Source organism: Pan troglodytes, chromosome 18, assembly GCF_028858775.2.
Source record: "Pan troglodytes isolate AG18354 chromosome 18, NHGRI_mPanTro3-v2.0_pri, whole genome shotgun sequence".
Lineage (NCBI taxonomy): Eukaryota > Metazoa > Chordata > Mammalia > Primates > Hominidae > Pan > Pan troglodytes.
Genome location: NC_072416.2, coordinates 68,063,089 through 68,089,779, shown reverse-complemented (window position 1 = coordinate 68,089,779; position 26,691 = coordinate 68,063,089). Strand labels below are relative to the sequence as shown.

Below are 26,691 nucleotides of genomic sequence, written 5' to 3'. Positions count from 1 at the left end.
TTAGACTTTAGTTGCTGGTCTTATATCAAATAAGCCCACAGACAAACTCCGTGCCCTGCCTCTGTGGTTATCTTTACAATACTTGGGACTTGATGGGTTTGTGGAGAGGATCAAGCATGCCTGTCAACTGGTGAGTAGAAGCCTGACATTTAAATGAAAGACTCCTTGGCCACAGCAGAGACAGAAAAACATCTCATTTCTGTACCTTCCATCCAGAGTGGTGTTGTCTGGATTGACTGTCTCGTGAGCCAGAGACTAATCGCCCTGCATGTAAATATTTCTTGTTCAAAGTTCTGGGAGAAAGTGCTGGGTTGTCTGTCCCAGCATTTGTTTGCAGATGAAATCAGATGAAAAGGAACACCACTGTCAGCATGGGATCAGAAAAGAAGTCACAGATGACTTCCAAGGAGTGGAGAAGTGTGCAAAAGGTGGAGGGGTGGGGAGCGAGTGTTCCCCTTGATTGACTGACTATGGTGAGGGAATAGGAAGGTTACAGGGTGGTTATGGAGGGCATGGATATTTTAAAAACCAGCTGGCTTGGGTTTCCAAATTGCAGGGCTCTTGGGGACAATTCTAATTCTCTCTCCATTTTAGGTGTGTTCTAATTGTGAAAAATATATAATTATGCTATATTTCAGTGTTTTAGAGCATTCAGGCTTCTATAACAAAATACCTTAGAGTGGGTAATTTATAAACAACAGACATTTATTGCTTACAGTTCTGGACGTGAGAAGTCTCAGATCAAGGTGCCAGGAGATTCCATTTCTGGTGAGGGCCCGTTCCTCATAGATAGTGCCTTGCATGTGGCCTCACATGGCAGAAGGGGTGAGCACAGTCCCTTGAGCCTCTTTCAGAAGGTCACTAATCCTGTTTGTGAGGGTTCCATCCTCATGCCCTAATCACCTCCCAAAGGCCTCAACTCATTTGGGATTAGGTTTCCACATAGGAATTTTGCGGGGACATAAATATTCAGATCATAGCATTTAGAAAGCAAAAAAACAGGCTGGGCACGGTGGCTCACGCCTGTAATTCCAGCACTTTGGGAGGCTGAAGCGGGCGGATCACGAGGTCGTGAGATCAAGACCATCCTGGCTAACACGGTGAAACCCCGTCTTTACTAAAAATACAAAAAATTAGCTGGGCGTGGTGGCGGGCGCCTGTAATCCCAGATGCTCAGGAGGCTGAGGCCGGAGAATGGTGCGAACCCGGGAGGCAGAGCTTGCAGTGAGCCGAGATCGCGCCACTGCACTCCAGCCTGGGTGACAGAGCGAGGCTCCGTCTCAAAAAAAAAAAAAAGCCAAAAAACAGGGTCATGTTTACTCAGGGTTAGAGCTGAGCCCTACCTAAGCTCAGAAGCACATCACCTCCATTTTCTTACCTGTGAAATATAAATTATATGACAAGGATTGCCAGGATGGCTCGAGGAACGAATACAGGTAGAGCTCTTGCAGTAGTGTCTGTTCATATAGTAAGTTATGCACATGGGTTGAAATCTTTGTTGTAAATATATTCTTGGGGAGTTAGCACTTCCTCAAGTATCATTTCTATATTTAAGAAACATAGGTGGCCAGGTGCAGTGGCTCACGCCTGTAATCGCAGCACTTTGGGAGGCCGAGGTGGACAGATCATGAGGTCAGGAGATCAAGACCATCCTGGCTAACACGGTGAAACCCTGTCTCTAATAAAAATACAAAAATTAGCCGGGCATGGTGGCAGGTGCCTGTAGTCCCAGCTACTTGGGAGGCTGAGGCAGGAGAATGGCGTGAACCCAGAAGGCGGAGCTTGCAGTGAGCCGAGATTGCGCCACTGCACTCCAGCCAGAGCGAAACTCAGTCTTTTAAAAAAAGAAAGAAAAATAGGCCGGGAGTGGTGTCTCATGCCTGTAATCCCAGCACTTTGGGAGGCCGAGGCGGGTGGATCACCTGAGGTCAGGAGTTTGAGACCGGCCTGGCCAACATGATGAGACTCCATCTCTACTAAATATACAAAAATTAGCCAGGTATGGTGGCAGGCGCCTGTAGTCCCAGCTACTCAGGAGGCTGAGGCAGGGAGAATTGCTTGAACTTGGGAGGCGGAGGTTGCAGTAAGCCAAGATCGTGCCACTGCACTCCAGCCTGGGTGACACCATCTAAAACACACACACACACACACACAAAAAGTATTTGCGTAGTGCTCTAGCAGTAGTCCCTTCGTTCATCATATGTTAGGATAGTTCAACAGTTTTAAGTATGCTCTGGGCTGGGTGCAGTGGCTCATGCCTATAATCCCAGCACTTTGGGAGGCCAAGGCAGGTGGATCACTTAAACCCCAGAGTTCAACACCAGCCTGGGCAATGTGGTGAAACCCTGTCTCTACAAAAAATACAAAAATTAGCCAGGTGTAGTGGCACACACCTGTGATCCCAGCTACTCAGGAGGCTGAGGTGGGAAGATCACTTGAGCCCAGGAGGTCAAGGTTGCCGTGAGCCCAAATAGCACTACTGCACTACTCCACTCCAGCCTGGGCGACAGAGTAGGACCCTGTCTCAAAAAAAAAAAAAAAGATTGATGCTCATTATGTTTACAAAAGCACTGCATTTTTTGAAAAGTGTCTCACTGTGCTATTAGCTCACTTCTTGAGATGTGGTTCTTAGGAAAGAGAAGCCTTAGTAACTTAGTTTAGAGATGGCTTGGGCACTCGGGAGATTTTTTCAATTTCCCGTGGCTATGGAGTGCAGGAGAATGATGCCATTAACTACCAGACCCTTGAGGTCAGCACAGCTCTGGCATCTTCCTGCAGGCAGAACCGTATACTCCTGAGGATTTGAATGCTGTCCTGCTGCTGACTCAAAGGCTAATCAATGCATGTGTTAAACTGCATGGACATTTAGCAGACATGGTGATCTGTATATAGCCATGCCTTATAGTCCACAGTGGAGCATACATTTCCTGAGAGCGTAAATCAGCATTCGCCTCCTCTTCCTTCTCTTCTCCCTCTCTCCTTTCTCGTCTTCAGTAGTTATTGAGCATTCACCTCAGTGTCAGGCACCATGAAGTACTTTCATGCATCATCTCATTTGATCCCTGCAACTTCACTAGAATGTCAGTTCCACTGATGACAGTGTATTCAGAATTAATTTTCTTTAAGGAAAAAAAAAGGAATTTCTTGAGGGGCTTTCTACTGTCCAGTACTCAGTGAATATCTGTTGAATTAATATACTCCAATCCCATGAGTTAGATATGATTAGTGATGAGGGACCTGGGATTGAGACATTAGTCTAATGACACTACATTCTAGACCCTGTTTCTAAGCACTTCTTGTATTGCATATCAACTCATTTACTCCTCATAGCAATGTGAGATACATACTGTCCTCCCTATTTTATAATTGAGGGAACTGAAGCATAGACAGGTTACATAGCCGGTGACTGGCAGATGAAGTGACTTATCCGTGGTCCTGCAGGTGATGAGTGGCAGCACTGTGCTCTTATCACCAGCTCTTGAGCGTGCTGCATCCTCTCATTTGTCGTTGGTCTCCCCTAGTGTTCGGTACTGTGCCTTGCACGTGTTTATACTCAGTAGCTTTTGAATGAAAGACAGACTTACATTGCAAATACAACAGATTTCCGTGTCTTATTAGAAACTGCTTTTCTTGAATTACTACATGTAACTTTTAAATGAAAGATTGGTGAATATTTCCAGATGTTGAAATACAAAAACAGGTGGCTGAACTTAGAAACCACCAAGTGGCAGGTGACTTTGCCTGACATCCGTGTTCACAGACCTCCACAGCCCCTGGTGAAAACCACTTCTTCATATCCCATGTCCGTCTAATTACATGTGTTATTTTTTGTCATTTGCAGAGTCAATGGTTGCAGGAAAGTTTGAAGAAAGTGAATTACATCAAAATCTTGGTATAGTATATAATTTCATCTGTTTTCAAAATATAACTTTTTTTGAACTTCAGCAACTTAGAATGATTTTAGAACTTTAGAATGATTTTCTCCACATTTCAGTGGAATTGTGGCAGCTCCAGTAAAAAACAAAACAAAAAACAAAAACAAAAAAAAACTGCCTGTATTTATACAGTGAGCCTGAAGCGAAGAAATTTGAACCATACAATGTTTAATTCCTATGGTGCTTTTCATGTACTTCATTTATTGGGTTTAAGTTCAGAATTGCACAAAGATAAACACCATTGACTTCAGCTGCCCAAGGCCTTGGGCACACTCCTCTTCCCAAAATGAAAACTCACTTTGTGCCTCAGAATGCTTTGGGCTTCTCTTTCTGCAACCTTCTGCCATCAGTTTTCATTTGCGTGAAGTGGGAGAAAGAGAAAAGCAAATGGCCCTGCTCTTGTCTTCTCCTGATATCTTCCTGAAGTGAATCCAACAGATCGTTCCCTAGGCATAACTAGACAAGGAAATAAGGACTTAGGAGAGAATGAGGATCAGTTCAGGTTTGAAAGTTTTTGTGTTTTGCTTCATTGTATTTTAGAACCTCAGGAAATATATGTCAAATTCTGATTTAAGTAGGTTCACTGAGTGTTTCTTTGACAATTCTGCAAGGTATGCTTAAGTTTAAAACTAACATTTGAGTGTATTTGGGGTTCAAGTCAGTAGGTTTATTTTTCTTTTAGAACATGGTTTGGTTTAAATACAAAAAGTAGCCGCGCGTGGTGGCACATGCCTGTAGTCCCAGCTACTGGGGAGGCTGAGGTGAAAGAATTGCTTGAACCCGGGAGGCGGAGGTTGCAGTGAGCCGAGATTGCGCCACTGCACTCCAGCCTGGGTGACAGAGACCCTGTCTCAAGGAAGAAAAAAAAATACATGGTTTGGTTGAAGGGGGTGTGGCTACTCTGCCTTCTAAGTGGGAGTCTGGAGCCAGTTGACCCGAGTTCTAGCTCAGTGGGGGTTCTATCCTTGGACGAGGAAGTGGACCACTGGAGAAGCAGAAGGGATGAATCTAAGTTCAGAGGCCTGGGCTCTGCTCTGAGCAGTGCCACAGGGTGGCCCTGTGACATTGAGTCATTTTCTTTCCAAGCCTGACTGTCAAATGAAAGTGTGCTGGTTGGTCTGCTCTGATAGCAAACAGAGAAGCAAATTATGGCCTAGATTGAGCAAGCTGTTAAGAATCCAGGCGGTGCTGGGCCCGTCTGCTTTCCTGCCCCTGCCATGTTGAGCGCACTTGGCTTTTCCTCAATCATCGCTGCTCCCTTATTCTCAAATTGGGGGACCCAGTGGTGCTAGTTAATCACCAGTTGTTTTGGAGCATCTCTGTAGGCCACACTGGCCCAGGCAGAAAGCCTGCTCTGTCCCTTCTTCCAATGGCTGTTTTTTCAGTAGAGGATACAATAATTGGCTAACACCATGAGGCATTATGGCCTGTGAGTCCTCATGATCACCATCACCATCACCATCACCATCACCACCATCCCAGCTGCTGCTTGTGAAATTCATGTGTGGTACTAAGTACCTTACATGAATTATTTCATTTAACCCTCCCAACAGTCTCCTTTGTACGTGCTGTTCTCTCTGCCTGGAAACACTGTTTCCCACCCCCCACCCCCAATTCTTCTGTTTATTTTTTTTGAGACAGAGTCTCACTGTGTAGCCCAGACTGGAGTGCAGTGGTGCGATCTCGGTTCACTCTAATCTCCGCCTCCTGGGTCCCTGTTCAAGCAGTTCTCCTGCCTCAGCCTCCTGAGTAGCTGGGATTACAGGCACATGCCACCATGTCCAGCTAATTTCTGTATTTTTAGTAGAGATGGGGTTTCACCATGTTGGCCAGGCTGGTCTTGAACTCTTGACCTCGTGGTCCACCCGCCTCAGCCTCCCAAAGTGCTGGGATTACAGGCGTGAGCCAAAGCGCCCAGCCTCCCCAGTCCCAATTCTTCTCATGACTGGTTTCTTATCTTTCAGATCTTAATTCAAATCTCACCTCTTCAGAAAGGCCTTTCCTGGCCACCCTAAGATCATCTCCCACCGTCAGACATCACTCCATCCCCCTGGGTTGTCTTCATCACTCTTACTACTATCTGAAATCAAATCTGTTTGTTTTTTCCTATAGAAGCTTTGTAAAGGCCTTACACAGACTCACCACTGTGCCTCACCTGGGCATTAACACCCAAGACCCTAGCCCTGAAAGCCCAGTGCCAGGCCCCAGACATGCTCCCATCCCTTGCCATTCAGCTTACAGTCGTCTTTCTGTTTCCTCTTCTTTGTGGATTCACCTTTTTTTGGGTGTGAGCCCAGCCATGGTTCAACCTTTTTTTGGTTCTTGGTTATATTTAATCCAGTATTTCAGATATTCAGAATTGACAACTTCAGTGTTCACTCAGTCTATCATGTTACTAGAACCAGAAGTGTCTCTAACCCTGTATACTATTTCTTACACACTTTGACATTTGAGACCACTGAGTTCAAAGAATGAAAAGATGATCATAATATTCATAGCAGTCTTGGCACTCACTTCATTCTGCCATCTCCTAGCTGAGGATGGGAGAATGGGCGGATTATTTTGTTGCCTTTTTGTTCCTCCTTGCTTATTGGGCGTGCTCCCCTATTTAAATATTAAGCACCGCCCCCTGCCGCCCGCCGCCATACCTTTAAAAGTATCACGTTTTATTTGTCTCTGTGAAAGTTAAAGATGATAGATGTGAAGGCACTTAGCACAGGACTGGCCCCGTAAATAATTGGCAGATTTGAATTCACATCCTGCTTGGTATGAATACTGTCCACACGGTCCTTTGAAAAGTTAGTAGAAAAGATCTTGGGCCACTGCTTCTTGTCTTTCCAAGTTAGCATTTCCTGTTGCGGCCCTACCAGTGAGTCATCACACTCAGAGCCTTGGAACATAAGTTTTATTACTAGAGCTATAGTACTGGGATTGTTGGATGCTTAGAGATCTTCTCCCCCAGGGCCGCCCACACACCTCTACAGTACCACAGAGCCTGCCAAGGACATGGATGCTTACGGTACCCTGACCGCATGGCTTGACCAAGTCAGGGTATACTATTTGATGCAAAACAGGAATTCGCTGCTGGATTATCATAATACATAACGCAGTGGATGTTTTCAACTGTTAGGAGACCCACTAATGAAGTTAGTCGTCTTCGGCCTGTCTTTAATAATAATTAAATATATTAGAAAATACACAGATCCAGTTCTCAGCTGTGCTTGTCTACATCACCAGCAGGACTTGCATCTTGTTCCGAAGGTTTTGCAAAGGGGAAGAAAGTAGTTGTTCCCCCCTCTTTTTTCCTATGAGTATGAAAAATTCTAGTTGGCCAGGCACGGTGTCTCACGTCTGTAATCCCAACACTTGGAAAGCCAAAGTAGGAGGATTAATTGAGGCCAAGAGTTCAAGGCCAGCCTGGACAACATAGCAAGATCCCATCTCTAAAAAAAAAAAGTTTAAGTTTCAATAAATCCTGCATAATTTCTGAGATTCTTGAAAGCATGGGCTCTCTCCGCACTGAGTCTAGTTTCACTGCTTCTTACTGGTTTTAATCTTTAATGTTATACCTATGTTTATCCCTTATTAAAATTTCCCCCTGCTTTAATTTCAATGTACCAGTGTCAAACATCTTATAATTCACAGTGTACTCTCAAGGCTGGCTCATAGTTATTTTTTAAAATTTTACTAAACATTTGATTTTTCTCTAGCAACTGAAATTAATCTCTGAACTTTTTAGTGTGTTTATTTACAAATAGAGCATCTCTAAGCGAGTTTTTGAACTCAGCATTTCATTTTGAAGGCGTCTGGAGTTGAATGTTACTTGGTGATATGAGACTTCCATTCTTCCAGGTGGAAGGTGAGCTCAGCTCCCCAGTGGTGGTGTTCAGATTTTTCCAAGAATTACCAGGCTCAGGTCGGTGAATTTTAAGAGGGTTGTTTTCATATCTGTGTTAAAGGCTTTGAATTTGATACCATTTCAAGTTAAATATTTCAAAATATTTTTATTGCTGACAACCTTCAGTCAGCATTTCAGAAAAATGTAATAATTTTCATGAAAACTTCAGTCCGAAATGCCTTAGCAATTTGCTGATAGTTTGCGGTGATTAAACCAGGGGTTCCCAAATGCCAGTCCCTGGACCAGTGCAGGAATGGCTAAGAAAGAGTTGCTTGAACATAAAGATTTGTGGGTCTTACTTCCCACATATTTTGAGTCAATAGGTTGTGCCCAGGAATCTGTATCTTTAAAGAATGACCCAAGTGCCGCCAGTCTAGTCCAGGGCACCACTCTTTTTTTTACCTGGATGGCCATTGTCCCCTCTCAACTGACCTCTGACTTTCATACATTCTACACAACCCATTCCAGACCATTCTCCACCTGGCAGAGTGAGGGTTATAAGTGGAAGTCACATGGTGTTGAAACTGGAAAGGTTCCCTTGTCCCCCTCGCAGGGCATGTGATGGGGGTGTGGCTCGCTTCTTCAGTGCCCCGCTGCTGCTCAAACCTCTAGGAGAGCATACAGACGGGCAGGCTGTGGGGCTCCGACCCCATGGCAGCATCTAGGGGTGAATGTTTTACAGCTCCTAAGGCTCTAGCGGGCATGTGTTACAGTGTGCCCTTTTAATTTAGCCGTCTGTAGGCAGCTTGTTTTAGCTCACTTAGACCCCCTTCCCTATCACAAGGACAGAGGGATTAATGTATCCCAGGTTCTTGTCTTGGTGTACTGGAAGAATGGGATCACATGTGGGCTTGGAGAATGAGTGCAAGGTTTTATTGAATGAAAGTAGCTCTCCGCTGATGGGGGAGCCAGAAGGGAGATAGATTTCCCTGGGAGTTGGGCCGCTCAGCGGCCCTGGCCAAACTCCGCCTCATCCCCGTGGTTGATGGCCTGTTGGCTTGCCGGTGCCTGTCGGAGTGCTCTTCTGCCGGCCTGCTCTCCATGACCAGCCGCTTGTGTCTGTTTCCACCAATGTGTTCCTCTTGCCATCCAGCCACTTCTGTCTGCCCACTAGGGTCTCAGGTTTTTATAGGCCCAGGATGCTGGTGTGGTGGGCCAGCGTGGTCTTGGGAAATGCAACATTTGGGGGAAGGCAGGAGTGCTTGTCCTCACCTAGGTCCGTGGGGGTAGAGTCCTAGCCAGGGACCCGCCTTTCTCTCCCCAGCACTTCCCTTCCCAGCTTCTGTGTCATTTAAAGGGACCACGCTCTTCCCTTCCCAGCACTCCCGTATCAGTGTCACTTCCCTGCCCAGAGCCCCTGGGTATCTTACCATTTCGGTCGAACAAAGGCCAGGCTCTCCCATGCCCCATGAGGCCTGCGCACTCTGCCCCGAATTCACCTCTGCCTTCCCCTCTTCCACTCCCCCTCTTGTTCGTTGTGCCTCAGTCAGACCAGTCTTCTCCGCGCTCCAGAACACTCTGCCCTTTCCTACCGCAAGGGCTTAACACTCGGCGTTCCCTCTGTCTTACACACATTTCTCTCTTCTGGTGCCAGCTCCTCCTCACCATTTCGGTCTCCACTAAGTATCCACATCCTCAGCCTTCCCTGCCTATCCTGCCTGAGGGGACTCCATCATTTTCTATCAGAGCCCCCAGCTTCACTTGTGACACTAACAACCACATGGAGTGATTTTCTTTCTTTATGGTCTGTTTCCTCAACTAAAATGTAACCTCCAAGATGACAGAAACCTTACCTGCCTTCTGTCCCAAGTGTCGGGCTCTGTGCCTGGCATGGGTTGGCACCCACTGTGAGGCCTAGTTGGATGATCGTGGCACTCACAGACCTTGCATGGTGCTTGGTAAACTAGTTAGTAACTTACAACAATTGCTGTTTCCTCTTGAAATCCCTTGAAAGCAAACCTTTTCAAAAATGAAATTAAGAATTCTGTCTTATGTGAATGCATTCAAGTGTTATACATAGATCACGAGGAAAAAGAAATGTAGCCCTTCTGTCAGATAATACATGAGAATTCAGTAATACGAGTCAGTGCCCTGGGGCTAATATTGGGATGGGAATGATGTGGGGTTTGGAGGGTGTTTTTTTTGGTCAGCCGTGTTTCTGGGAGTGACTCCCTTTCTGTGTTTTGGTGTCAGATCCGGTGTTTAAAGCCGTCCCAGTGCCCAACATGACACCTTCAGCAGTCGGCCGGGAGAGGCACTCGTGTGATGCGCTGAATCGCTGGGTGAGAATGGCAGTCGCCCGCCTTTCCTTTCAGGTCCCCGTCCATCACCATCCGACCTGCCTGGTGAGGGTGACACCTGCTCGTGTATGGGAACTGAGGCCCACAGGAGGAGCCGCCCTGCCAGTGCTGGGCCTGCTCTGGAGTTCTGTTCCCCGTTGCGTTACCACCTCACGAGCTGGGTCACCTCTGGCAAGTCCTTCCAGCATTGCTCCCTCACTTTCCTTGCTGCTGTATGAGGCTGTGAGACAACAGGCAAAAGGTGGGCTGCAGGGCAGCTGCGGTGGGTTCTGGTGAGCCTGGGCAGCACAGCCGGGAGCCCCAGGCAGAGTCTGCCGAGCATCTGCAGCTGGCAGTGTGGAGCCAGGCCTGCACTTTGATAGCGTTTTGGGCACTGAATAGCAGCTCTAGGATTTGAGTCTGAAGGGTCTTGTGAACAGTGTGGGACGGCGGCAGCAGCGGTTCTAGCCAATGCTGGACACGCCCAGCCTAGCAGGGTTGGCGGATAAGTCCTGGTACATCCGTGCTGGGGCTCAGCACAGCTGTGAGAGACCACAGAGCTGAGTGTCTCAAGCAGAAAGGAACTGGTCATAAACGAAATGAATCAATGCAGGTTACTAAGCACTGTCAAGTAGCATGTTTTATGACAACAACTACAACTCCCTGCCCGCCACTAGGAGAAAAGACGCTGGGGGCAGACCACATGTCAGCAGTGGGTGTCGCTTAGTAATGTATTGTGGGTCATTGTTATTTTCTTCTTTTTGTTTACTTGTATTTCCTAAGTTTTTCTACAAAGAACTTGTATTAATAAGAAAAAACCATAAAATTTACTATTTTAAAAAAGCTGCCCTAAGTAATCAGACAGTCAAAAGAGCAGGAACCAGCTCTCCAGGAGGCTCTTTGGTCTGGGGCCGAGGGGATGAGGACGGGTCCTGAAGACGTCTGAGTCCCTTGTTACAGGAGGGTGTTCATTGTGTCCTCCTCACAGCTGGGAGAACAACTGAAGCAGCTGGTGCCTGCGAGCAGCCTCACAGTCATGGATCTGGAAGCTGTGGGCATGTGTTTGCGATTCAGCCTTTTGATGACCGCAGCAGGTAACCAGGCTCGGTGGACATACCTTGCTTTTGTTCTGGGGCTGCTGGGTAGATTAGCTTGCCCTTATGATACTCCATTCTCCTAGAGTTATTAGCAGCTCTTTTTAGAGGGGCATTTTCTTTTCTTTTGGGCTAAATTTAGGTAGATTAGCATTCCCATGTAACTTACCAGAATCAGAATGAGAATTCAGAAGTCACCTGAATTGGCCGGGCATGGTGGCTCACACCTGTAATCCCAGCACTTTGGGAGGCCAAGGCAGGCAGATCATCTGAGGTCAGGAGTTCGAGACCAGCCTGGCCAACATAGTGAAACCCCGCCCCTACTAAAAATACAAAAAATTAGCCGGGCATGGTGGTACACACCTGCAGTCACAGCTACTTGGGAGGCTGAGGCAGGAGAATCACTTGAACCTGGGAGGCCAAGGTTGCAGTGAGCTGAGATTACACCACTGCACTCCAGCCTGGGGGACAGAGGAGACTCCATCTCAAAAAAAAAAGTCATCACCTGAATTCCTTTTTTGTTGTTGTTGAGACAGGGTCTTGCTCTGTCACCCAGGCTGGAGTGCAGTGGTGCGATCATGGCTCACTGCAGCCTTGACCTCCTGGGCTCAAGTGATCTTCCCACCTCAGCCCCCGAGGAGTTGGGACCACAGGCATGAGCCACCACACTGGACTAATTTTTGCATTTTTTGTAGAAATGGGGTTTTGCCACGTTGGCCAGGCTGGAATTCCTATATTTTGATGTCTTGTGACTCTCGGTTTTCCACTACAAGGGTTCTCACTCCCCACTGCACATTAGAGTCATCCGGGAGCTTTACACACAACCAGTGGCCGCCCAGAGGCGGGCGGATCATGAGGTCAGGAGATCCAGACCATCCTGGCTAACATGGTGAAATCCCATCTCTACTAAAAATACAAAAAATTAGCCGGGCGTGGTGGCGGGCACCTGTAGTCCCAGCTACTCGGATGGCTGAGGCAGGAGAATGGCCTGAACCCAGGAGGTGGAGCTTCAAGTGAGCCAAGATCGCCCCACTGCACTCCACCCTGGCTGGCAGAGGGAGACTCTTTCTCAAAAAAAGAAAAGAAAAGAGAAGAAATGCTAAGCAAAGTGTTCCGGTGTGTTTCGCCTGTTTTGGTAGTGGAAGGGAAGAAAATCAGTCTTTTTCTTTCTTCTCCCCCTTAAAACTATTTAAGAAGGGAACTGGGCACAGTGGCTCATGCCTGTAATCCCAACACTTTGGGAGGTCAAGGTGGGAGGATCACTTAGGTCCAGGAATTCAAGACCAGCCTGGGCCACATAGTAAGACCTCATCTCTACCAAAAAATAAAACATTAGGGCTGGGTGCGGTGGCTTACACCTATAATCCCAGCACTGTGGCAGGCTGAGGGAGCTGGATCACCTGAGGTCAGGAGTTTAAGACCAGTCTAGCCAACATGGCAAAACCCTGTCTCTACTAAATATACAAAAATTAGCCGGGCATGGTGGTGCGCACCTGTAATCCCAGCTACTCCGGAGGCTGAGGCAGGAGAATTGCTTGAACCGAGTAGGTAGAGGTTGCAGTGAGCCAAAATGGTGCCACTGCACTCCAGCTTGGGGGACAGAGCGAGACTCTGTCTCAAAATAAATAAATAAATATTATTTTAAAAAAAAGATCCCCTGGGCATGCAATAAGTAATACCATACTACTTAGGCAAATAAAGTACAATTCTATCATTTGGGAATCTTAAGATCGGTTCTACCACTTTGTGGATCTTCAGACTCAATCTCTATTTTAGAGATACTAACATTGATTGATCCTACTATGTGCCAGGCACTGTCTTTCACAACTTCACATATATGATCTCATTTAATCCTCATTTAATTTTGGCAGAGAAAAGTTGAGCTCCTTACCCAGGATCGTATAACTAGGAAATAAAGACCAAAGCACATGCCTCACTCTTCTTGTTATTAGAAAAGATTTCCTTCTGTAAACCTCAGGGACTTTACAAGGGAAATATTGGATTACTGTAATATGATTCATCAGCCCAATTTATTTATTTATTTATTTTTATTATACTTTAAGTTCTAGGGTACATGTGCACAACGTGCAGCTTTGTTACATATGTATACATGTGCCACGTTGGTGTGCTGCACCCATTAACTCATCATTTACATCAGGTATATCTCCTAATGCTATCCCTCCCCGCTTCCCCCACCCCATGACAGGCCCCAGGGTGTGATGTTCCCCGCCCTGTGTCCAAGTGTTCTCATTGTTCAGTTCCCACCTATGAGTGAGAACATGCGGTGTTTGATTTTCTGTCCTGGCGATAGTTTGCTCAGAATGATGGTTTCCAGCTTCATCCATGTTCCTACAAAGGACATGAACTCATCCGTTTTTATGGCTGCATAGTATTCCATGGTGTGTAATTGCCACGTTTTCTTAATCCAGTCTATCATTGATGGACATTTGGGTTGGTTCCAAGTCTTTGCTATTGTGAATAGTGCCACAATAAACATATGTGTGCATGTGTCTTTATAGCGGCATGATTTCTAATCCTTTGGGCATATACCCAGCAATAGGATGGCTGGGTCAAATGGTATTTCTAGTTCCAGATCCTTGAGGAATCGCCACACTGTCTTCCACAATGGTTGAACTAGTTTACAGTCCCACCAACAGTGTAAAAGTGTTCCTATTTCTCCACATCCTCTCCAGCACCTGTTGTTTCCTGACTTTTTAATGATCGCCATTCTAACTGGCATGAGATGGTATCTCATTGTGGTTTTGATTTGCATTTCTCTGATGGCCAGTGATGATGAGCATTTTTTTCATGTGTCTGTTGGCTGCATGTATGTCTTCTTTTGAGAAGTGTCTGTTCATATCCTTTGCCCACTTTTTGATGGGGTTGTTTGATTTTTTCTTGTAAATTTGTTTAAGTTCTTTGTAGATGCTGGATATTAGCCCTTTGTCAGATGGGTAGATTATAAAAGTTTTCTCCCATTCTGTATGTTGCCTGTTCACTCTGATGGTAGTTTCTTTTGCTATGCAGAAGCTCTTTAGTTTAATTAGATCCCATTTGTCAGTTTTGGCTTTTGTTGCCATTGCTTTTGGTGTTTTAGACATGAAGTCCTTGCCTATGTCCTGAATGGTATTGCCTAGGTTTTCTTGTAGGGTTTTTATGGTTTTAGGTCTAACATTTAAGTCTTTAATCCATCTTGAATTAATTTTTGTATAAGATGTAAGGAAGGGATCCAGTTTCAGCTTTCTACATATGGCTAGCCAGTTTTCCCAGCACCATTTATTAAATAGGGAATCCTTTCCCCATTTCTTGTTTTTGTCAGGTTCGTCAAAGATCAGATAGTTGTAGATGTGTGGTATTATTTCTGAGGGCTCTGTTCTGTTCCATTGGTCTATATGTCTGTTTTGGTACCAGTACCATGCTGTTTTGGTTACTGTAGCCTTGTAGTATAGTTTGAAGTCAGGTAGCATGATGCCTCCAGCTTTGTTCTTTGGGCTTAGGATTGTCTTGGCAATGCGGGCTCTTTTTTGGTTGCATATGAACATTAAAGTAGTCTTTTGCAACTCTTATCAGCCCAGTTTAATATTACCTATTCATTATAATGTAATGCTGCTCGCACAACTGAGAAAACACTGTTGCTTTACCCCCTCCAGCTCTGTAGCAGCCACGCACAAATCATAGAACTATAAACATATGCTAATTACACAACGTATGTAGGCAATCACTATTAAGAAAAATTTTTACTGCCCAATATTTCTGTGGTTGAAAATGTAGAGTCTAATTCTGATCCACAGTAACATCTAGGTTAATGTTGATTCAGAAGGAAAACGTTTGTTGTTGCCATGAGAAGAGGCATTGAAACGCTGAATCACCACCACAAATGTTATCACTATTAATATAAGGAGATACGTAGCAAGATCGAGTTAGACCATCTCGGACCACCAGGTTTACAATTCCACCTGCAGATACATGCAAGAAGTATTGTCACAATACTTACATCACGTTATTCCATTGAGGTCATCACCAACTAAGCTTATCATTAATGTGTGGTCAATTTGGTCAATGTCACCAGCATAGCATACTGACAAAAACAAGGGTTGCAAACTCAAATGCCTATAAGGCAGAATGTAAGACGGTAGGAAGCAAAGTCTATAGGGAACTATATAATAGAGGCTGCAGATTAATGGCAGATTCTAAAGCACAGCAGTCCCCAACATTTTTGGCACCAGGGACTGGCTTTGCGAATGACAATTTTTCCACAGGCGGCAAGGGATGGGGCGCAGGATGGTAATGGTCTTGGGATGAAACTGTTCCACCACAAATCATCAGGAATTAGATTCTCATAAGGAATATGCAACCTGGATCCCTCGTGTGTGCAATTCACAACAGGGTTCATGCTCCTGTAAGAATCTAATGATGCTGCTGATCTGACAGGAGGCAGAGCTCAGGCAGCAATGCAAGCAATGGGGAGCAGCCAGAAATACAGACGAAGCTTCAGTTGTTACCCACCATTCACCTCCTGCTCTGTGGCCCAGTTCCTAACAGGCCACAGACCAGTACAGGTACATGGCCCAGGGATTAGGGCACATTGCTTAATAGAGGACTGTAACAGCCCTGACCTTTCCTTTTTTTTTTTTTGAGATGCCAGAAACCCAGAATTTTTTTTTTTTTTTTTTTTTTTTTAAGACAAGGTCTGGCTCTGTTGCCCAGGTTGGAGTGTAGGAGTGCAATCTCGGCTCATTGTAACCTCAACCTCCCAGGCTCAAGCAATCCTCTCACTTCAGCCTCCCAAGTTGCTGAGATTACAGGCACACTCCACTACACCCAGCTAATTTTTTTGTATTATTTGTAGACATGGGGTTTCGCCATGTTGCCCAGGCTAGTCTGAAATTCCTGAGCTCAAGCTGTTTGCCCATCTCAGCCTCCCAAAGTGCTGGGATTGCAGGAGTGCACCACCACACCTGGCCTGAAACCCAGATTTTATTTATTTATTTATTCATTTTTTGAGATGGAGTCTTGCTCTATTGCCTAAGCTTGAGTGCAGTGGCGCGATCTTGGCTCACTGCAACCTCCACCTCCCTGGTTCAAGCAATTCTGCCTCAGCCTCCCGAGTAGCTGGGATTACAGGCACATGCCACCATGCCTGGTTAATTTTTGTATTTTTAGTAGAGACAGAGTTTCATCATGTTGGCCAGGCTGGTCTCGAACTCCTGACCTCAGGTGATCCACCCACCTTAGCCTCCCAAAGTGCTGGGATTACAGAAGTGCAACACCACACCCAGCCTGAAACCCAGATTTTTAATATGAAATCAACGTCTTCAAACCTTGTAGGTGTCATAAAAAGCATGCTGAGGACCACTAGTTTGCAACTGCCAATCTAAAATATCATAGACATTGTATCACTTTAACCACGAAAAAAAAGTATGTGAGGCAGAAAATGGAAGCAACCATGCCTAATTTATTGTTGAATACTTTTTCCATATACCAAGAACTTCCTTTGCACTAGCATCTGAAACTATATTCAGAATGACATTGGTTTTCATAAAAGTGTTGATCCTCACACCTCTTTATAGTCTTGCACCTAGCACAGCGGAGTGAAACACTTTAAATAGCACTTGTTCCTTGAGTATATATGGAAAAAAGTGAAGTATTGGTAAGTGTTCAGCTGATATGAGCAGCATCTCAGGAGTCTGCAATTCTTGAATTACCAGGGAGTATTTTTACCATTTTCCCCCAGTGAAAGGCCTATTTTGAGAGACTTACCCTCCAAAATGAATGTATTAAGTCATATTACTTTTTTTTGTTTTGAGACAGGGCCTTGCTCTGTTGCCCAGGCTGGAGTGCAGTGGCATGATAGTTACAGGAAAGGGGTCCCAATCCAGACCCCAAGAGAGGGTTCTTGGATCTTGTGCAAGAAAGAATTCAGGGTGATCCCGCAGTGTGAAGTGAAAGCAAGTTTATTAAAAAAGTAAAGGAGGAGGGGCACGGTGGCTTACACCTGTAATCCCAGCACTTTGGGAGGCTGAGACAGGTGGATCAGGAGGTCAGGAGATCAAGACCATCCTGGTTAACACGGTGAAACCCCGTCTCTACTAAAAATACAAAAAGATTAGCCAGGTGTGGTGGGCGCCTGTAGTCCCAGCTACTCTGGAGGCTGAGGCAGGAGAATGGTGTGAACCCGGGAGGTGAAGCTTGCAGTAAGCCGAGATCACGCCACTGCATTCCAGCTTGGGTGACAGAGGGAGACTCCATCTCAAGAAAAAAAAAACAAAAAGAAAGTAAAGGAATAAAAGAATGGCTACTCCACAGACAGAGCAGCCAGGAGGGCTGCTTGTTGCCCATTTTTATGGTTATTTCTTGATGATACGCTAAACAAGGGGTGGATTTTTCATGCCTCCTCTTTTTAGACCATATAGGGTAACTTCTTGATGTTGCCATGGCATTTGTAAACTGTCATGGTGCTGGTAGGAGTGTAGCAGTGAGGATGACGGGAGGTCACTCTTGTCACTATTTTGGTTTTGTTAGGTTTTGGCCAGCTCCTTCACTGCAACCTGTTTTATCAGCAAGGTCTTTATGACTGGTATTTTGTGCTGACCTTCTATGTCATCCTGTGACTTAGAATGCCTTAACCATCAGGGAATGCAGCCCAGTAGTTTCAGCCTCATTTTTCCCAGCTCCTATTTAAGATGGAGTTGTTCTGGTTCACATGCCTCTGACATGATCACTGCTCACTGCGGCCTCCACCTCCTGGGTTCAAGAGATAGTCCTGCCTCAGCCTCCCAAGGTGCTGGGACTACAGGTGTGTGCCACCACGCTCAGTTAATTTTTGTATTTTTTGTAGAGATGGTGTTTTTCCATGTTGCCCAGGCTGATCTCAAACTCCTGGGCTCAAGCAATCCTTCTGTCTCAGCCTCCCAAAGTACTGGGATTACAGGCATGTCCCACCATGCCCAGACTAATATTTACTTTTAATCAGACTAAGATATGGTTACTACTTGAGTTACTATGGCTCCAGCTGCAAGCCTATGCAGTCATATCATGGGTAAACATTTGCTTTATGCTAAGAATATGGTGGACCTGGCATTACAGCTATTACAAATCTCCTAAGGTGTCTCAGGTAGTGTATTAGTTACTTTTCATACTGCTATGAAGAAATGCTTGAGACTGGGTAATTTATAAAGAAAAAAAGGTTTAATGTACTCACAGTTCCACAAGGCTGGGGAGGCCTCAGAATCATGGTGGAAGGCAAAGAAGGAGCAAAGGTACGTCTTACATGGCAGCAGGCAAGAGAGCATGTGCAGGGAAACTGCCCTTTATTAAACCACCAGATTTAGTGAGATGTATTCACTATCACGAGAACAGTATGGGAAAAACCTGCCCCCATGATTCGATTACCTCCTACCAGGTCCCTCCCACGACACATGGGGATGATGGGAGCTACAATTCAAGATGAAATTTGTGTGGGGGCGCAGCCAAACCATATCGGGCAGCAACTGCCTAGGGTCGGTTTTGCAGGTGGTAAAGCTATTTACCAAGATAGTTGTAGGTAAAGAAAGGCAGATTTATTAGAGAAATTATGAAAATATGTTGCAATGGGCAGCTCAGCAGAGAAGGGGCTACTTGCAAAGAGGCAAGGGCTGGAGGAAAGTTTTATAGGGTCATGCTTAAGGGTGCTACATGTGGAATGAGGTCATTGTGCCCGCAGGTTGTTTGTGATTAGCTGTCTCTAACAATTGTTCATACAATAATTGTTCATTATTCTCCTCAACTTGGGGCTCTCCCCAACCTGGGGACCCTTCCTTATTGTTGCTTACTTATCAGGACTCCACATAAGGGTGTGGAAACTTCATTCATTCATATCTTCAACACAAATTGTAGGTAGCCTGTTTTTTAAAACATTTATTCAACAAATATTTAGTCCAAGCCACTATTACTTATTACCTTCTCTACTTCTGTATGGACCTTTAACTATCTCTGACACTATTCACTATTCTTCCACATTCTCTATTATTTATACCTATGGTAAAATTTGCCAGTTTGACCATGCAACTAATACTCACGGGGAATATATAGAGTCTAGAAGAAAATATACCGGTCCTTAAAGGCTGCCCTGCCAACAAAACCATAATGCAGCAACAAACATCACAACTATGCCAAATAATCAGTCCTACAATGTCCAAAATTTTACTTTAAAACTGGAATTTCCAGACTTCCTTTCCGCATTAACCAGTTTAACTAGACAGTAATGAAATATCCCTCCTACTTTATGCTGTGATAGTTTATGTATTTATTTATTTATTTATTTGAGACAGAGTTTCGCTCTTGTTGCCCAGGCTGGAGTGCAATGGCGCGATCTCAGCTCACCACAACCTCCGCCTCCCAGGTTCAAGCAATTCTCCTGCCTCAGCCTCCCGAGTAGCTGGGATTACAGGCACGTACCACCACACCCAGCTAATTTTGTATTTTTAGTAGAGATGGGGGTTTCTCCATGTTGGTCAGGCTGGTCTAGAACTCCTGACCTCAGGTGATACCCCCTGACTCAGCCTCCGAATGTGCTGGGATTACAGGCATGAGCCACCGTGCCTGGCCAGAAAATTTTAAACACACACAAACTCTCGAGTGGCCTAATGCCCTCTCACCAAACCAGTCACAATACAGACAAAAGAGAATAACTTATATTAGTTTTTGTACAAACAAAAAAGACTGATAAATTGTGAATGATGCATGATTTTTAATTACAAGTAAACTGGGCAAATGCTTCTGCATTATTTAAAGCTAAAAGGTGATCAGTGGAAACTTTCCTCTGTTAGGACTCTAATACTTTTTATATTTATCGGCTCACTACAACCTATGCCTCCCAGGTTCAAGCGATTCTCCTGTCTCAGCCACCTGAGTAGCCGAGACCACAGGCAACGCACTACCGTGTCCGGCTAATTTTGTATTTTTAATAGAGACACAGTTTCACCGTGTTGGCCATGCTGGTCTTAAACTCCTGACCTCAACCGATTCTCCTGCCTTGGCCTCCCAAAGTTCTGGGATTGCAAGCGTGAGCCACCGCGCCCAGCCTTATTATAATTGTTACTATTTAAATCTCTTTTTCTCTCTCCTTCAAGAGAAACCTCATCTCATTCAGTGGCATCCATTTATTTACTCATCTTCTGCCTCTTGGGCTCGAGAGATCCTCCTGCATGAGTCTCCCAAGTAGCTGGGACTACAGGCTCACACCACCATGCTTGGCTAATTTTCGTAGGTTTTGGAGAGACAGGCTCTTGCCATGTTGCCTAGGCTGGTCTCAAACTCCTGGGCTCAGATGATCCACCTGCCTTCGCCTCCCAAAGCACTGGGATTATAGACGTGAGCCACCACGCCCAGCCCCAAGTACTTTTACACAAAATGCAAACACTATTCTTCTATCATAAAAGTGATACCACAGCTTCTGTAAAGTTTTGCCAGGTAGTATTCATAATTACCTTGGGTAAACTTTTTGATGTTAAAATGTATCTTCTTCTTATGAGTTTTTCCATTGTATTAACTGCTTTTACAACAACACAAATAACAAGTTATTTTACAAACCATTTAGAAATTTCTGTACTATGGTCCCAATAATGTAAAATATATTAATGCCTATTACATTCAGATAAATTATACACTTGGAAACCACATACTTATGACTTACAGAAACTTACATAAACAAATTATAGAAATTATATGCTCAATTTTTAGGTATATAGTCTTAAATTAAGCTTAAATATACATTCTCAAGATAAATTAACAGTTCAGGGCTTCACAACTTGAAATCTGTGGAAGATGACATTGGAGACAACAGAACTCTGGTGGAATTCTTAGATGGAATTTGCTGAAACTTTTTTTTTTTTTTTTTTTTTTTTTTGAGACGGAGTGTCGCTCTGTCACCCAGGCTGGAGTGCAGTGGCACAATCTCAGCTCACTGCAAGCTCCACCTCCTGTGTTCACGCCATTCTTCTGCCTCAGCCTCCCGAGTAGCTGGAACTACAGGCGCCCACCACCACGCCTGGCTAATTTTTTGTATTTTTAGTAGAGATGGGGTTTTACCATGTTAGCCAGGATGGTCTCGATCTCCTGACCTTGTGATCCGCCCGCCTTGGCCTCCCAAAGTGAAACTTTTCTTTAAAATAGAGATGGGATCTTGCTGTATTGCCCAGGCTGGTCTCAAACTCCTTGCCTTAAGCAATCCTCCCACCTCAGCCTCCCAAAGTGCTGGGATTACAAGCGTGAACCCTTACACCCAAGTGAAACTTCTTGAGATAGTTACATAATTTTTAAATCTGCTGGTGTAGAAGTTAATAAAGTGTAAAACTGAATAAATATTAAATATTAGATCACGTTTCTCATGTTTACCTTAAAGTATAAAGATTTATCTTAAAGCACTGATTTTCACAAAATAACATCAGTGTGAAATTGGAAAAGAAGCCAAATATTTTATTTCATGTATCTGGGAAATGAGGTGCTTTAGTCAACTGAATCTGCCCAAAACTAAAAAGCATTCATTAAAAAGTACTTAACTCAGAAATCATAAAAATAGAAGACATCAATAAAATACATTCTACACGGAATATGCCAATCATACACTACTCTTTTTTGATAATAAAAAACATACTTACTGAGCCAGGTGTGGTGGTTCACGCCTATAATCCCAGCACCTTGGAAGGCCAATGAGAGTGGATCACTTGAGGCCAGGATATGAGACCAGCCTGGCCAACATGATGAAATGCCGTCTCTACTAAAAATACAAAAATGAGCCGGGCACGGTGGGACTCACCTGTAATCCCAGGTACTCCGAAGGATGAGGCAGGATAATTGTTTGAACTCAGGAGGTGGAGGTTGCAGTGAGCCGAAATCATGCCACTGCACTCCAGCCTGGGTGACAGAGTGAGTCTCTGTCTCAAAAAAAAAAAAAAAGTCAGTTGCAGTGGCTCACGCCTGTAATCCCAACACTTTGAGACGCCGAGGCAGGCGGATTACAAGGTCAGTAGATCGAGACCATCCTGGCCAACATGGTGAAACCTCCTCTCTACTGAAAATGCAAAAATTAAGCCGGGCGCAGTGGCTCACATCTGTAATCCCAGCACTTTGGGAGGCCGAGGCGGGCAGATCACGAGGTCAGGAGATTGAGACCATCCTGGCTAACACAGTGAAACCCCGTCTCTACTAAAAATACAAAAACTTAGCTGGGCGTGGTGGCAGGTGCCTATAGTCCCAGCTACTTGGGAGGCTGAGGCAGGAGGATGGCGTGAACCCAGGAGGCAGAGCTTGCAGTTGAGCCAAGATCCCACCACTGCACTCCAGCTTAGGTGACAGAGCCAGACTGTGTCTCAAAAACAGGAAAGAAAACAAAAGAAAATTTGGACTATTGCCAATTACAAATAGTTTTAGAGAAGAAATCAAAACTAACTGTGGATGATGGAAGCAATAGTTATGATAAAAGTCTGATGAAACTTCCCAGTTCACAAGAAAATTTAATTACTTATGTGCAGCATTTTAAGACAGTAATCAGAATCATGACTGACAGCATCACATCAGGACCACCAGACTTTTATAAATTTCATATAATCTTCAGAAACAATTAATAACTTTTTTTTAGATAGATTCTACCTCTGTCGCCCAGGTGGGAGTGCAGTGGCATGATCTCGACTCACTGCATCCTCCGCCTCCTGTGCAAGCAATTCTCCTGTCTCAGCCTCCCGAGTAGCTGAGACTACAGGCGTGTGCCACCAGGCATGGCGAATTTTTGTATTTTTAGTGGAGACAGGGTTTCACCCTATTAGTCAGGCTGGTCTCGAACTCCCAACCTCAGGTGATCCACCTGCCTTTATCTCCCAAAGTGCCGGGATTACAGGCATGAGTGACGGTGCCCAGCCATTCATAACATGTTTATACAAATATAACTTTAACAAATATTTAGCATAGCTATCAAAATTACAAATCATAACATATTAAATTTGTATAATTGTATGTAATTTTTGGAACGTGTATATCAACAACATACCCATAAATATAACTGAGATGAGATCTAATGTCACCTCACTTGACAGTGCCCTCCCATGCAGTATCACCACATTTGACAATGCCCGCCCATAAAATCTACCAAATAAATCGAATCACTTAATACCGCTACAAGATGAGAGATACATTCTTTAGACTCCCCAAGGGACGCAGCTGAAAAATCCCAAAGTTAATTTTAAGCCAAAAAGACCTGATTTAGGATTTTGACACTGGAGAAACCCATGAAAGATGTCAAGTTTGAAAACACTTGATCAAAACAGAATCACAGGTCACTATTAAAAGGGTATTCATTTAACCAGAGACTTCCAAAGCAATACAGAAACTTACATGGATATAAAAACCTTAACCCTTTTAAAGGTCAGATTTGCTAAGTGATCAAAAGGGGTACTTGAATTGAGTCGACACAGGAAGAGTGTGTACAGGGTTATGAGTGTAGGCAAATGGTTACTTTGGTCATATCTCCATTTGCCACCTGATTACACATGAGAATGGCATCTTTACTCATCAGAAAGCCAGTATTATGGGAGGTGTAGGAGGCATTCTTGGACTTGAGACAAGAACATTGTTGTGTAGAAATTTCATTGACTGTGTTAAAATTATTCTCCGTGGGCTGGAGAACACATAACGTGGTGTTTAGAATGAGACGGGCATGGATTGGATGCAAGGTCTCCACACTTACTAGCTGTGTGACATTGGACAGAGTGCTTCATCATTCTGAGACTCAGTTTTTGAAGGAAAAACAACTACCTTGCAAGCTTGCTAGCAGGTTTAAGTGTAATAATGTGTGGGAATGACTGCACCGTGACTAACATGTAGTGACAGCTTAATTAATGTTAACCCTTATCATTATCATATAAGAATGTGAGTTACATAAGAGAGGAATCCTGTCAGTTCGTTCTCTGCTGTGTCCCCAAGACCATGAATCATGGCTGGCACGTAGTAGGCATTTAATAATATTTGTTCAACAAGTATTTGGCAGTCTTGGAGGGCAGAAAAGGAGGTGGGGAAGATTTTTAAATAACATTTTTTAAAAAGTCACATTGTCCTACAATACCGATTTTTCTTGCATATTTAGGAAATTGAGGGTTTTTTCCTAAAACATGCGGACATATGGGAAATAGGATGCAACATTTGCACTAATGTTTCAGACACAGTTAGAGGTTTCCAAGAGATTTTGCACTGGGGAGGCTGCTTGCTACAAGCTCCCAAAGCTCTGGGAGGGCATAGTATTCATTCCTCCCTCAGCAGAAGCGGTGAGGCAAGAAGCTCTGGGGAGCACCCAGCCTTGGACTTTTAGCATAGTGTGTCAGGTCTTCATAGTTTGGGCCCAGGGCACAGAGAAGTCACAGCTCTCCGGCATCCTGTGACCTTTACCCTCTTTGCCAAGGGAAAATGTGGCCCACCAAAGCAAGAAACTTGAGGGCATGGGTCACCCCAGCCCTGGCATCTGCCCAGAGCCCGAGAAGGAAGGAACAATGATCCTCCAGCTACCTCACGGGGCTGGCACAGGTGACCACTGCCCTGGCATCACCCAGCTGTGTCCGGCAGCCTGAACCCCATCTGTGGGGATGTGAGGAGGAAAATACAAAAGTCCTTAGGTGAACACTGAGAAGGCAGATGCAGCAGAAACCTCCAGGCCGGAACTACCCAGTCTTGGACCTATGGTGGAGATAGAGCATAGCTGGCGATCATGTGTACTTACACTCTAAGGTCACCTGGTTGCACTGTGGCCTCATCTGTGGCTCTGAAAATGAAGATTTGGAAGGAGATCATCACAGCTAATGTTTAACAAGCCCCTCCTGTGTGCCAAATCATTCACCCCTCACCACAACCGAATGAGCTAAGGATTCTCGTTATATATAGTTTATGGAGAGGGAAGTGCAGACATAAAGAGGTGAATTATTTTACCCAGATCACACAGCTGATAAGTGGTGGAGGCAGAATAGAATCTAAACAGTGTGGCTCCGGAGCCCACATGCATTGATTCGACAAGTGTTTATTGAGCACCTGCCACGGACAAGGCCTTGTGTGATTAAATAGGGTTATAATTAATAATATAAAAGTGAGAAATCACTAATGCTTTTTAGACTTAACATTTTCTTTTTTTGTAGGTTTCAGGCACAGAACTGTATATCCAATAATAGTGAAATGGATCCCACTAATTATAACAGAAATGATGATACATTTAAATGACTTGGATGTTTTATAGGTATGATCTCGTGAAACCTTGAGAGAAACTGAATGACGAATGAAACTATTGTTCCTGTTTCACACAGAAGAAAACTGAGGTTAAAAGGGGTAAAGTAATTTTGCATGGCATGAAGTAGAAATTCAAAGTACAGGAATTTGAACTTGGTTCTGTCCTTTTCTGAAGCCCTTGACCACTATAGACTCAAACATCACCTTGTTTTTCCACTCAACACTTTTTTTTTTAATTGTCTAATAGGTTGGCACTCATGATGAGCCCCTGTTCTCATTCTGCAAATGGTGAAGCTCTCTATTGTCCTGACCCCACAGTTCCTGTCCCATGACCAGGGCCCGCTCACCAAGGAGCTGCAGCAGCACGTAAAGTCAGTGACATGCCCATGCGAGTACCTGAGGAAGGTGAGTGAGTGCAGACAGATGGGGCCTGGTGCCCTTGAGCAGTTCCCGGGTCTCAGCTGCCACACATCTCATAGCGGGTGATGCTGGGGGAAGCTTACGCAGTCACAGTACTGGCTTCTTCCTCTTTTTCTTTCCATACAAGTGGCTTAGGGATGGGGTAGAGTAGTTGACTTATTTGGATGAAAACCACTTATCTTCTGTCAGAAACTCAAAAGGAATCATTGCTGGCATGGTAACCTAAAGAAAAACAACCAGACAAGTGCCCAACGACACTTAAAAAGGTTATTTATTATCTTGCCAAGTTTAGGCTGGGCATGGTGACTCATGCCTGTAATCCCAGCATTTTGGGAGGCTGAGGCTGGTGGATCACCTGAGGCCAGGACTTCGAGACCCGCCTGACCAATATGGCAAAACCTCGTCCCTACTAAAAATACAAAAATTAGCCGGGCATGGTGGTGTGAGCCTGTAGTCCCAGCTACTCAGGAGGCTGAGACAGGAGAATTGCTTAGATTCAGGAGGTGGAGGTTTTAGTGGGCCGAGATCACGCCATTGCACTCCACACTGTGCGACAGAGCGAGACTCTGTCAAAAAAAAAAAAAAAAAAAAAATTATCCTGCAAAATTTGAAAAGGAAATTCAAATCAACAGCTTCTAAACTACTTTTTAACATGACTCATAATAAGAAATACATTATATAGTACATATATATGTTCTATAATTTTGAATAAAAGAACCACATCACATTTATTTTACAACACGTAATACATATTTTTTATTCTCCTTCGTTTTGAATGCTCTGTGCAGTCTACAAAAAGTCCAATAGTAATAATTAAATTAGTCATT

General features: G+C 44.5%; 1 protein-coding gene across 8 annotated transcripts in view; it reads left to right on the top strand.

Annotated features, from left to right (window-relative positions):
• LOC100609914 (putative pyridoxal-dependent decarboxylase domain-containing protein 2) overlaps positions 1–26,489 on the top strand; it is a 66,690-nt gene extending 40,201 nt beyond the window's left edge. The window contains exons 19-25 of one of the 8 annotated variants that reach the window (XR_010152402.1): positions 5–130; positions 3,842–3,892; positions 7,788–7,851; positions 10,027–10,115; positions 11,101–11,206; positions 25,455–25,533; positions 25,692–26,489. Coding sequence is in view for 4 of the 8 variants with exons in the window: in XM_054669508.1 (XP_054525483.1) it covers positions 5–130; positions 3,842–3,892; positions 7,788–7,851; positions 10,027–10,115; positions 11,101–11,206; positions 25,357–25,454 (534 nt within the window). In the remaining 4 variants the exon portion in view is untranslated. The other 7 variants (XR_010152401.1, XM_063797348.1, XM_054669508.1 and 4 more) reach the window with 7 other exon arrangements.
• The last annotated feature ends 202 nt before the right edge of the window (positions 26,490–26,691 follow it).